At 35.4% G+C, this 13,279-nt stretch overlaps 1 protein-coding gene across 14 annotated transcripts in view; it reads right to left on the bottom strand.

Moving 5' to 3' along the window:
• The window catches only part of MYCBP2 (MYC binding protein 2, E3 ubiquitin protein ligase), a 196,087-nt gene that overhangs the window by 113,206 nt on the left and 69,602 nt on the right, over nucleotides 1-13,279 (bottom strand). For all 14 annotated transcript variants that reach the window (XM_021417056.1, XM_021417087.1, XM_021417072.1 and 11 more), the window contains 4 exons: nucleotides 9,500-9,619; nucleotides 8,981-9,062; nucleotides 2,544-2,661; nucleotides 189-393 (listed from right to left, as the gene is read on the bottom strand). In XM_021417056.1, coding sequence (XP_021272731.1) covers nucleotides 189-393; nucleotides 2,544-2,661; nucleotides 8,981-9,062; nucleotides 9,500-9,619 — 525 coding nt within the window. The remainder of the gene's footprint in view (nucleotides 1-188; nucleotides 394-2,543; nucleotides 2,662-8,980; nucleotides 9,063-9,499; nucleotides 9,620-13,279) is intronic.

Here is a 13,279-nt window from a genome sequence, read left to right as displayed (position 1 = left end):
GACTTATACATTCTTCTTTTTAATAAAATGAGTTACCTAAAGGAGCTAGCATCACCATTTGCATTGTAAGTATAAAGGAAAAATATTTTAATTCCCTTCATTTGCTTTTTCAGCTTTTTCAGCTGACTGAAGGTGATCTGTTTCCAAAAATTCTGTAAACATATAAAATATTCTAGGAGAGTTCTTGCCTATTATATGCCTGCTTGCAAATATCTCCGATGTAGCAAGCACGTGAGAATTAATGAGAGCTTCATCAATCCGGAGGAAAGTCTGGTCTCCACTTGCTCCAATCCATGTTGCTTTGCGTCCATATTTAGAACCAATATTAGGCATAGGTGCTGGTTTTGCATTCCAGTAGGGCATATCCAGAATTGGTCTACCAAGCTGACCTTTCTATAGAGAGAATGCAAAAATTAGTACTTAATAGCAAGTCTCGAAGATGAACAAGTTAGACATCTTCAGCACAAAAAATATAAGTCATCTGGAAGAGAGCGCTTACTGAAAAAGTACCTTCAGAAAATAATGACTTCTCTAAGAAAAGTTCTATACATTTAAATACAAGGTTTTGACAAATGCTTTTCTCCCTTTTCAGTTAGGTTTTTCAGTTATTTAATGAGAAGATAATCAATTAAGACAGAAGTTTGGTCCAGTTTTTAAAATTTACATTTGTGTTACTTTTGAAGAGAATGTACTATTTACCTAAAAAACATCAGAAATTTGTCAAAGTCAAACCAAGAATGAAAAATAACTATGTTTGTTGTAGTAAATGTATGTAATGCAGTTTGTAGCCATAGAATGGCTTGGGTTGGAAGGAACCATAAAGATCATCCAGCTCCAATCCTCCTGCTGTAGGCAAGGTTGCCACAAACTAGATCAGGCTGCCCAGGACTCCATCCAGCCTGGTCCTGAGCCAGGGATGGGGCATCCATAGCTTCTCAGGGCAACCTGTTACAGCACCTTAACATTCTCTAATGAATATATATACTTTGATATATATTACTTATGCTCTTTTTTCTGCTTATTTACATGTTAAATGAATACAGTCTTAATTAGTAAGTTCATTTTCAGTAAAGTATTTCTATAATAAAATGAATGTATTGATACTATTGTTCATCCTTCTAAGTAGGTAAACTTGTACAGCCCACCTTTTTTTACCTGTACATATCTAATCTCAACTGCTTCTTACCCTTCAGTCATAACGAAAACCAAATTAACAAATAAGATAATGAAACACACATTTCTATTTTTAAAACCATTCCTTGAAAAATCTCACTATTGAAAAAAATTACTTTTTGCTTTCATTTCTCTCAATTTTTGCCTATTTAGAAATTATCAATTTTTCATCTGAAACAGTAATTGTGTGCTATAAGAGAATACGTCAATCTGTATATAAGCAAAATTAGTGAAAACATTTACAAGTAACGTGCTTGAGATTCCCTGACTTTATAAGGCTCTCAATGAACTTTCAAGCATTGCAGCATTAAGAGCAGACATAGAGCAAGTAGTCTAAATATAGCCTCAAAACTTTTGCTTGTTTGTTTCTGGGTGATTATTTATTTATTTATTTACAGAAAAAGAACCAACAGACAGGTTTTTAAATGCTGTTTCTCAATGTGAATTTGGCTTTTCAGGGACAGCCAACAAAGCTTAAATTTTTAAGTGCCCATGTCACTTTTGACAAAGACAAAAGCTATAACGTAGAGTCTGAAAACCAACAAATATTAACTAATTTAAGTGCCATTTTAGGGCACAGTTTTAATTTAAAATAGTATTTTCAACTCTAAAATTTAAATTTTCATTTTTTCTGATTTTCTGTATAACAACAGATCTTGAAGGATAAGATTTCTGTTGTGTTTGACAGTAGTGTTAAAAACATAAAAATTCAATGTCTACACTCTAGTTTTTATCAAAAGGACATTAGGAGGAAGGCACCAACTACAATTATCCTGGAGAGACTGTAGTGAGGGAACATTTGGAAGGACAAGGAGACAAAGATCTGAAGTCAGGATGAAGGGGAATTAAATGAAGTTGAAGTGCTTATTCAGTGAATACACACAATGATTCCAATGGACATGAGGAGTACATGCCAGGTGCATTTGAAAGAAAAGTACCAGAGTTATGCAGTGTCATACAGAGCCATAATTTTTCCTTAAGTGAAACTCACTGTCATTTCTATGGAAGAAAAGATGACCCTGATATTTTTCTAAGGCAGGTAATAGAATATGCAAAAGATTTTTATTTGCAATGGACCTTGTAACAATAAGGACTTTGAGAAAAATGGTCCATCTTATGAAGCAACTCAACTTTAAAAAACAATATTCTATAGAATATAAAAACATCAATAATAACTGGCACCATGCTCTTCTAATCACATCAACATTAGAGGTCCCATTTTCAAACATGAGACATAAATAAAAAAACATCCAAAAAAAATCCACGAGTTGTTCTGTGCTTGCAATTATAAGCAAACAGTTTTGAAAGGTCTTTGAACAATACATTGATTATAAGCTTATTTCTATAAGTAAACATTATTATTTCCTTACTGAGAAACTTCCAAATGTGAAAACCTGGCCATCCATCAAGAGAATAGCTGTATGGTTGCTTCCAGCAGTAACTTGCGTACTAGGACCCGGTAATGCTTGCACCAAAGTAGGACATCCCCTATATCAAAATAAATTAATTTTGTATCAATACATGATTACTCAACATTTAGTATATTAGTGTTACTAGGATTCCACTAAAATATATTCACTATGTTCACATACCATATGGTACCAAAATTAAGCAACAAATTGCTTATTAAATGAACAGGATCTCTAAAAAGTGTACCAGTATTTAAGTTTATGTCCTTGTGATACAAGGAACCAATCAGGTACTCTTTTTAATTATGCACAGGAAGAAAAATGGTTAACCTGTATTATTGCATGATTACATCAATGTTACTATAGTTACAGTAATATGTATGTGTGTACAGGTATATAAAATATACAGCAATGAATTGTAGCATTAAAAAAATTCTGCTGTGAGGATATGATATTGGTTAAGCACTTAACAAAACTTTGATTAATGAAGCAATAAAAGCCATATGTGACTGGTACTCTAGTACAATTACCAGGAGCAATACTGATATGGCCCTCCTGAGACAGAGAATTATAAAACAAAGAGAATGTCTACCCACCTCCAGCAACTTTTTAATGGAGAGTAAGTCATTAAAAAACTGCTCTTCATCAAACTTATAGACTTGAGAAAGAAAAATTCTCTCCAAACTGTTTTGCAGAACAAAGATCTGGACAACTCTACTATTTGTGCCTCTCAAATACGGACAGGTATAAGAAAATCAATTTCCCATTTCAATAAAATGAAGGAAAAAAAGCAGTAGTACAAGCAAGAAGCAAGAAAGAAAAACAGCAGTGAATACTTAGAACAGAAATAGAAGAAAATACAAAAGAATGAAACGTGACATACAACTACAATTTTCATCTAAGTCACAATAAAACAGATGCAAAGGAGCCTGCAAGAACTGTATCAGAATTTGAGTCCCATAATGAATGTCTACCTATAAATCAAAACTACTTTAGACTTAGAATGAATGGGAATTTAACAAACAAGTGGCTCTGCAACAACTCCATGTTTGGGAACCCTGACCCTAGAGAATAGCAGTACTATATAAACTTACTTCTAAGCACACATTTCCAAAGCAAGTTAATCTAAAACAAGAACAGGTTGTCCTAGAGTGGAATAAAAAAATCATCAGCCCACATTTACCTAGCAATTGTTTAGCAGCTGATGCTCAAGAAGATGGGTTATCTGCATGTTCTGCTTTTGGCTAAGTTGCATGCAAAACCAAAGTCAAGAAAGTAGGAGGAAGGAGAGACATTGTGAATTCCAAGAGGAAGGAAGATGCAGATACATGGAAATGCAGAACAGAGAAATAGGGAATGAAGAAAGGATAATGACCTGAAAGAGAGAGAACATACATATAACAGAAATAAGTAATTCCTTTGTGGAAAATGCTGCTTGCAGTGGATGGAGATGGAGAGAATGAAAAGCAGCATAGAATTTGTTAGAGGATGTACAATACAACATTCACAGATTTAGAAGACTTTGTTGGCCTAAAAGCATGAGGGTTTGGACACCAGTAAGATGATACTCAAATACAGGGAGTAAGTTTAGCAGTAGTAATGACAAAACATTTAAAAATCTTTAAGAAAGCTCAAAAAGGTACCAAACCAGAAAAAAAAAATAGTTAAGAACTAATGCAAAAGCATTCCCTTTAGAAGGAAAAATTCCCATGAAAGATTTTTTTTTTCACTTTCAAAAACACGCATGCATTTTTTTCTCCCCTTAGCATTGTGAAAGCCGTAGGCATGGAATTGCAATTTTATACTTTTCAAGAAATAAGGAACATTTAATCTATTTGATACATAGAAGCTATTTTCACGAAACCTACTTATCCTAAAATAATGAATTCATATTAGTACACACATGCCTGAAGCATGTTAAAATGTGAACTGGCATTTCCTGGAGCTACAAATGCATTGCAGGACTGCTTATACACTTACATAAAAGATTCAAGGGCAAGAAGCTACAAGTTTTCTTCAGCTTTCTTGCAGTATGAATCCCACAATGACTTTAAGACTCTGAGAGTGTTATGGATAGATTGTATGGGAGACAAGAAAAATTTCAAGGAATAACAGTTGCTTCTTATTTCAAGTGCATGTTTCTGTGAATCCCATTGTACAGATGGCCAGAAAGCAGTATTTGGCCTCCGAATTTCACAAATATCATATCTACTCTGTTAACTAAATCCAATAATTACTTAGTTGCAGCAGAGCAAAAGTGGAGAAGCAATTAACACAGACACATATAGCACGTTACCCTCTTATATATCCCTTTTATTAAGACAGCTCAGCTTTTGAAATGGTGTATCTACAATGGAAGTGAATAGGAAAATTCTAAGGCACTTAACTACATCAAAAATACAGCAAAACTGCAGAACAATGATAGTTTTCACTTCATAGAAGGAGGAAAAAAAATGGTAAAATACAATAACCAAGTTTAAGTCACTTATATTGAGTTTAAAACCTGTGATACAATTGAGTATCTTCCTATCCCGTGGAAACTCAACACAGAAAACCTGCATGAAGACAATTAGGAGTCTGGGAGACCCTTTGCAGAATGTTTTGACAAGTAGGTTTCGTGCATTTGAGAATTATTCTTCTCAGAAGGTGTTGAAAGATGTGGTTCTGGTTACGACGCAGGCACTTGACATAGGCAAGCTCAACTATATACATTGCAACCCGAGAGAGATCCCTTGGGGTAACTTCAGATTGCTGTGTGAAAAACAGCAGATACCCATACATCAGGTAACTCAAGACCTCACAGAAAGTTCAAATACAATTCAGGCTACCCACACTGAAACCCTCCTCTGTCCTGAAGGGTAAGCATTTCTGGCAGTAGATTTGGTGTTTGAAAACACATCCCACAGTAGCCGTTTGAACGATCGCTGTCCATGGTACTTGTCCAGCCAGAGCTAACTCTGAAGTGCAATGAAATTTCACTTGGGGTTGCTGACCGTGGTGCTGTAAATTCAGGTTCTCCGTGGGCTGTTACTGTGTAGTGCATCAACCGAAAACAGAAAAACTCAATTCCAGGCAGAGTTGGACAGTACAGGGGTAAGAAGGTGGAGATTTTTAGATTTTAGATGTAACTGAGAGTTTGGAGGAAATAAGTAAATAGGACCTGCGCACCACCACTGAAGCAAATTAATCAGACAAGGCACCTAGAAATAGAGCCTTATGCAACATGTTTTGTTCTGGACATATTAATAGGGTATAATCTTTACACTTTGTCTACCAATAGAACATACATGGCTGTCCATGGAAGGTCTGCCAATTAACTCTGCCTTGTTATTGCTGACCCTTGGGAAACAGAGATATGTAAGTTTTGCCCTACTTCAGTGGTTCCATACTGGAACTTGACTTCCATGTCATGCGCTTGCTAAAGTAGTGCTGAAATCAACAGTTGGCATAAGAAATGCAGGCAAAGTTTGAACAGTAATGAAAAGATCCTGAAGGTTTAAGTCAGAGCTTCTGGCGAGAAGCATCAGCAAGAAACAGCTCCTTGCTTACCCAAATACAAGATGTACTATTTTTTACCAAGAGCAGATACCATAAAGTGTTTCTTGCTTCCACTGAGTTTCTATTCATCCATTTAGCAACTCCTTTGAAGAGGGAATAAGAAGAGGCTGTTAAATTCTTCGTGGAGTGAATATCTCATCAACTGCTCTGGACTTCACAACAGAAAGCCTACTCAGATTAGTTTAATAACCCTAGTATGCTGATATGGAAAAAATGGTCTCCCGGGAACCAGATCATTTGCATCTGTAAGTGATCCATCTGGGAGTGACTCAAGTTTTAGCTGGAGAAAAAAAAAATAACACTACCTTGTGTATGTGGCTTACTCCTCCACACTATTTCAGTTCTATTAATGGTTTATTGAGAATCACGTCATCCTGTTCATCTGGTGTTTTGTTGGCTTGTGAACATAGAAAATTGTCTGAAATCCTTCTAGGGCATGTAACATGCCTCATTCTTACTGAAGTGGCAGGAAGAATTTGTAGTATTTACCACAATCTAAAGCAGGAGTTCAGAATCCTCTTAATAAGGAGATGTCTGGACAAGTGTGCAGAATTCAAAATAGTTAAACATTTACAAGACTCACTACTAAATCTTTATGCTGTAAGACAGAAGTTTCTGAAAGGATATGTCATCAGTTGTTGCCCAGAAACTTACATCATTACATTATCTGGTAATGAAGATGGCTGACTCAGATGAAAATGACAATTGCTGCACATGTCCTGTCAGTTCTTGTTTTCAGGGGCCCCATATAATAGCTAGGCTATCTATATTGTATGTCCTCTTTTTTTTTTCTTTTTTTCCCTCTCCTGGAAACACAGTAGATTATCATTTCCTTCATTCAGAAGACGATGGTCTTCCTAAGGTCAATACAGGCAATGTGACACACTGCATGACTGACATAACACTGACCTGGCTGGAGCTGGCCATCTGAGCACCAGTGCGTCCCAACTGAGGTGGAACTCTGCATAAGGATTCCCTGTTTCCTTTTCTGAGTCCCTTACTGTGAGGACAGAGGAGTGATCTCTACTTAAAAGCTGGAAAAAGAAGTACATCAATGAGGAAATCATCACCTGAATGATGGTGCTAAACAGCAATATAGTACTTATAGCCAGTTCTCATGCACAGGACATATGCCCAATTTCTTCAAGGTTTTTTACAGACACTGTCTGGGATATGCTGTAGAATGATACAAAGGTCAGTGCCAAGCTGCTTGTACCTCCTTAGCTTCTAGGACTGGTCAGGCACTATCCTTTGACATAGGATGTTTCACGTTCTCTTCTAGGATTTCATCTGGAACTACATTTAGTTGTCATCTAGTTTCTGTCTAAATAAGCAACAAATGTGGTGTTTCCTGCCTGGAATTCTGACAAATAGAGCAGACAGTCCAGATATTCTCAAAAAAGCCAAGTGATTTCATCAAAGTTGGAAATGGGACACAGTTACCACTACAAATGCCACTTATTTTTGTATCTCTTCAGTCTTTAAAAGAACATCTAACCTAATTCTAGTAGTGACTTGAAGTGCTCACTAAAGTAGCTGTAACTTCAAGTATCCATGAATTTTCAGGAACTAAAAGGAGTATTTACCTGTGATAAGGCTCTACCATAGGCAGAAACACAGACTGCATTCACCAATCCAATGCAGACTGAGTAAGGGTAACAGTTTAAGGAATACCATTAGGCACAGCAACCAATGCAAAGTAATGTTTCCAGTAAACCTTCATCCTTCCTTCCCTCTATCCCTTTGTTTAGTGGATACAATTAAAATTTTAAGATGAAGATGATTTCTCCAGAAACTTGACAAAAGAAATGATCTGGAAGTCTCAAAAGAGATTAGGAGGACAGATGTACAAGCGATTTCATCTCACTACTACAAGAGAAACAAGAGAACTGAAGACAGATCATGGATGCTGCAACTCTATATGCCTTTTTCATAAGGATACTGGGCATTACTGAACAGAAACAAAGCCTCAATGATTCCTGCTATTCAAAATGCCATCTACAGTATGTGTGTGTGCCCAGAGAACAACACTACTGAATTTCCTTTTACAGTAGTACACTGATTGTCAACTTGAGTGAGCAGATGAGATAGTAAGGGTGAAAATTCAGCTTCCCATTAAAGCCACCTGTACATAGTTGTCTGTGCTCTCACTGTAGTCAATGGAGATCAAGTCAATATATTTTACGGAGTTACTGAGCGTATCTGAAGTAGATAAGCAGTGGCTGGTTAGTCAAATAGCACTCCAGACTCTGTTGACTTCCTTTATTTCCACTGACCACAAAAACCCACAAGTCAGTTTCATGCTATGAGCATATACAACATGCAGCTGAGACTCATACATACAGACTTACTTTTGAAGATTAATTATAAGCAAAAAGGTGTTTTATTATTAATTACAAACAAAAAGAATTGTGAGTAAATTACTGCTAGTAATGTAAGAGAAGCATATTAATCTAAGTCTACAACTTCACGCTATTTGAATTATTGCATATGTAATATTTTCTAGACATAATGAAACCTTAAAGATATTTCAATGTAATTCTCTCTTGTATGTAACAGAGAAGTGAAGAGAAAGAAGCATTGTAAACCCAATTATCAGAGCTATTCATACAAGCCTTAGTGTATTAAATTACCTACAAGGTACAACAGTATGGTTACCGTTAACAGTCTATCTACCCAGAAAGGTTATGGGGAATAAATGCAAAATGAGAGTTCATCAACCTAATGCGGACAATATATGAGTTTTCCCACTTCATAGCTAAACAGTAACCGAAAAATTTAACCACTTTTTAAACAGCAGTACAGCAATATGCAGTCTTGTTTTGTGATTATCAGCTTACCTGGAATTAACATCACCATGTCCAAGTTGCCCGTGCTGCCCATATCCAAATGTGTAAACATCACCATTCTCCATCAAAATCACTGAAAACAAACAAACAAAAACACCAATATTTTTCAGAGATATCCATGCTAACATGCATCAGTGTCAGTTAGTCTTTCTGAGCAGCACAGTTAACAATCCCTACTAAAACACTACCATCTTCCACAATCCATCACAGCTAGTATCCCTACAGAGGCATGCAGATCTGCCTCGCAGACATTACAAAATGGCTCAAGAATTCCTTAAAAGCTTGCACAGAATTCTCTATATATTTCTATTCTCTTGCACTGTTGAAGGACAGTGTATTAGGCTACAAAATGACACTGCAACCTTTCTGAACCTTTCAAATTCCAAGTATATCCTTATTGAACTTTAAACATAACGTAGTGAAAACACGTATCACAACATAAAATAAAAACATACAAAAAATCCCCACAAACAACAAGAAATTTATACTACAGTTAACATTTACTCTTACCTGAATGGTGAAATCCACAACTGACTTGTACAGCTCGCAGCTCACAGTCAAAGCGAACAGCCCCTGGTGGATAGGTTGTAATTTTGCTTGCATCCTTCTCACCTCTTTCTCCACTTCCGTCTATAAACAAAACTTGTAATTATATCCTGTGTCCTCTAAAAATGTTATGTTAAAAGAAAGAATGAGAATAGTAAGCAACCCCCCACCCTGCCATTTGTAAGATAAGAGAAGGAACTCACGGAATATTGAGAGAAACAGCTCAAGACAAAGGATCAAAGTAGATGTGAAAGATGACAGAAACTCTACTCCTAAACAATTTGCTGCATCAAAGTTACACGCATAAAAGGAAAATAACGCATCCTCTAAAGCAGAAGCTTCCAAAGAGCAGACGAAAACAATGAGCAAAACAGGAAACTGAAATAACTTCAGAATTTTTGTTTAATAACCATCATTTTTGTTCTTCAAGGAAATAATATTATCAATTACACAGAAAGCACTGTAATTGAACATGGTAAGCATAGCCTGGTCTGGTTTATTCAATATTTGTTAACGATTTTACTTGACTCCAACCTGGCCATATAGCCCTCGTTTTACATAACTAACTCTCTATGATACTATGTGGCGACTATGTCACTGACATACACACTACTGACTAACAACACTGACATACCCACTACTACTATTGTCTGTTTCCTAAGATGCATTTCAAGACATTCTGTGGTTTCTTTCATAAAGAATGGTGTGTTATTGGTTCCTATAGTCAAACAGTCCTTGCATCAGATAAAAGTACAGAAGTGACAAATAATTGCATTGTTTATGAGCACCTTGAAAGCCACTCTCCTTCAGAAAACAATGTTAAAGTCTGCTAACAATTAGACATGGAGTCATAAAGGAAAGTGGTTTCATAATACTAGCAGAAAAAAAACCAACATGACAGAGAAAGAGAGTACATTCATCGCCATTAAAACGTCTATACCTGTGAAGAAAGCTGGCAATAAAAGCTCTAAAGAAAGTGCATTTTCACAATAAAAAATGTCATATGACTGCATTATACACACATACGTTACCAAAGTGAGGTAATAAACATGAGTAACTATTGTTCTTTTACAAAATCCTTCTAATTTAAAGAGGTTTTCTCCAGAAAGAGGAGAAAAATGGATGAACGTATAAAATAACTACACCCAAGAGATTCCACTATTGATTCTGTGATAATTCTGACTGGTTACTGCTTTTTTTAAAATTGTGATACAGGGAAACAGCTGCTGCTAAAAGCATTCATGGTGCAGTTAATTTATATCTATAATTTCCAAACTGTTTCCTGAGGAATTATTAGTGGAAATGTGAACACTGAGCATTCACTGTGCAGTACAGTACTTAAAAACATGCAAACATTTTACCGAAAAACTTGCAAATATTTTACTTAAAATATAATCCTGTTTATATATATATTGCCCAATGATTCTTCCAAAGTAATTTCAGCATATTTAAAAAAAAAGTTTTAAAAAATCCTACTATTCTGAAAAAAAAAAGCTATTTTCTAGTGATGATGCATAAAGAATATAAATGTATCTCCGTGTATTTTGCATTTGTAAAGAAATAGTGCACACAGGTATTAAGGAATACTTTTAAGGAATTATTTCTAATAGAGTAGTAATAACTTTTTATGCCTATTTTTCTGTTGAACTCAATATGCCTATATAATCCAGGGATGATTCTAAGGGCTAATACTGCCACCAGAAAAATGTATTCAGTAAGCAACCTACTTACTGCTTCCTTGTTTCATACCAGCTTTTCAAACAGGAACAGTGCAAAGTGAAATGTTCTTGAAGTTTACCTGTGGCACCTTCTCTCTTCTCCCTCTATCACTGACAACAATAATAACAAATATAAGCTCCTGTGCAAATGCACTTGAACAGTCATTTGCCAGGAATGCACATGTCCAATAACCATGCGATGGGGCAGCATGTGCTTCTTTCAATGAAACTAGCTAGACACACTGCATATTATCATATTATATGTAAGGAAATATTAAATACTGTTGTGCAAGATATAGAGAAAATCATTCATATGAAACATATTTTGCATTTCCTTATCAAAGAAGCAAATTTATTTTGAAGGAAAAAGATAAATTGAGTTGGCATTTTTGAGTTCCAAAGCTGGACTTGCCAAAGTCTTTAATAATGGAGGAATGGAAGCAACAAATTTTGAGACGTGTCCTACTCTACATAAGTGTGTAATTTGCTATTTGAAAACAGAAGTTCTCTCAGACGTGAGTGGTAACTAACTCTCCCATGAGTTTTGAATTGGCTAGATCTTCAGACCTTCATAAAATTACAGAATCATTGATAAGCACTCATGTTGTAAGCACAAACATTTGTAACTCCAAAAAAAAAGAAAAAAGAAAAAAAAAAAAAGAATTCAGCTAGTCTTGCTTAAAACTAAATAGACGACCACTAATGATCTTTACAGCAAGTTAATATTTGGGATATACTGGTCATCTGTGCATTCTATTGCACTGTCAACACGTCTTATATTTTTTCTAGCAAGACTGGTCAGGAGAAATAAGTTCTATAAGCTCTTACACAGTTAGAAGCAAAACTGCAAATAAACTGGGTTATCCCCTTTCACAGCTTTCAGAAACTCAACATTTCTTCAGTTACCTGGGCAAAGGTAGATGCAGAAAGTTTATTTGCACAATGTGCCTTGATGAATCAATATAAATAATTATGAAGATGCTTGCTGTCTTTTCCTCAAACAATAGTGTGTATACTCATTTCATCAGAAATAATATTAAAGCTACTTTTTCTCAAGGGGAAGCACAATCAAAGAAACTACTATTATGGTTGAATAAATGCAATCTTGCAAGCAAAACAAGTTAGTACTTTCAGTACTATCCAGCTGGACTTCCACTGAACAGGAACTTTATTTTGTTCTATAAAAGAGAGCAAAGCACTGAGGGAAAACTCCCAACTGCTTCCTGCTGTCAGTACTGAGTGGTGTGCACTAAAAACAACTTCCTAAAGATAGTTTTTGAGCTTTGATACCTTACACAGCCAGGAAAGGAAAGTGAAGTAACTGTTATAACTACTTTAATTATTAAAAATAACAACTGTTCCTCTACTCTCTTCTCCTTAGAAAATTTTGAGTTCCTGAAGATAATCTTTTCCGCTGTGACACTTACCCAGATGTTTTCTTGGCTAATATTGCTATCACAAATTAAAAAACGCATAACCCTCCACTGTTTTCCAGGAATTAAGAAAAGTCATCTCTCTTACAAGGGCAGAAAAATAGTAAATAAGTCCACTGAATTCCTGAGAGGTGGCTATAGAGGCTGAGTGAAAACTGGTATGCAGAATCTCAAGTGCATGACACTTATGAAATTGTGTTAATAAACTTGCACTCTAATTACAAATTCAATAAAAATTCTATTCTGAATTTTTGTACCACTATTGGCACATGGATTTTGTTAGGTGTTTTTCTCCAATAAGCGCTTCAAACTACCACAACCTTATCCCTAAACTGTTAAAAAGTAAATTACAGTGAAATTTTCTTGAACAATTTTGTATCCGCATTTACAAAATCATTTATACATAATTTGTTCCATCCATACAAGTTCAGCTTCTTCTAACCTGCCCTTTTGAGAGTATTTGTTTTGGTTTTCATATATCTTTAGAATTTTATATAATATATATACTTTTTAAATTATCACTACTCCCAAATACAGGAAAAAAGCAGAATTTGATACAAAACCTTAACTGACTAGAGAAGCTCACTTTTTCC

This window comes from Numida meleagris, chromosome 1 (genome assembly GCF_002078875.1).
Source record: "Numida meleagris isolate 19003 breed g44 Domestic line chromosome 1, NumMel1.0, whole genome shotgun sequence".
Classification (NCBI taxonomy): domain Eukaryota; kingdom Metazoa; phylum Chordata; class Aves; order Galliformes; family Numididae; genus Numida; species Numida meleagris.
The sequence above is the reverse complement of the archived record's forward strand: the minus strand, read 5'-3'. Positions and strand labels throughout refer to the sequence as shown.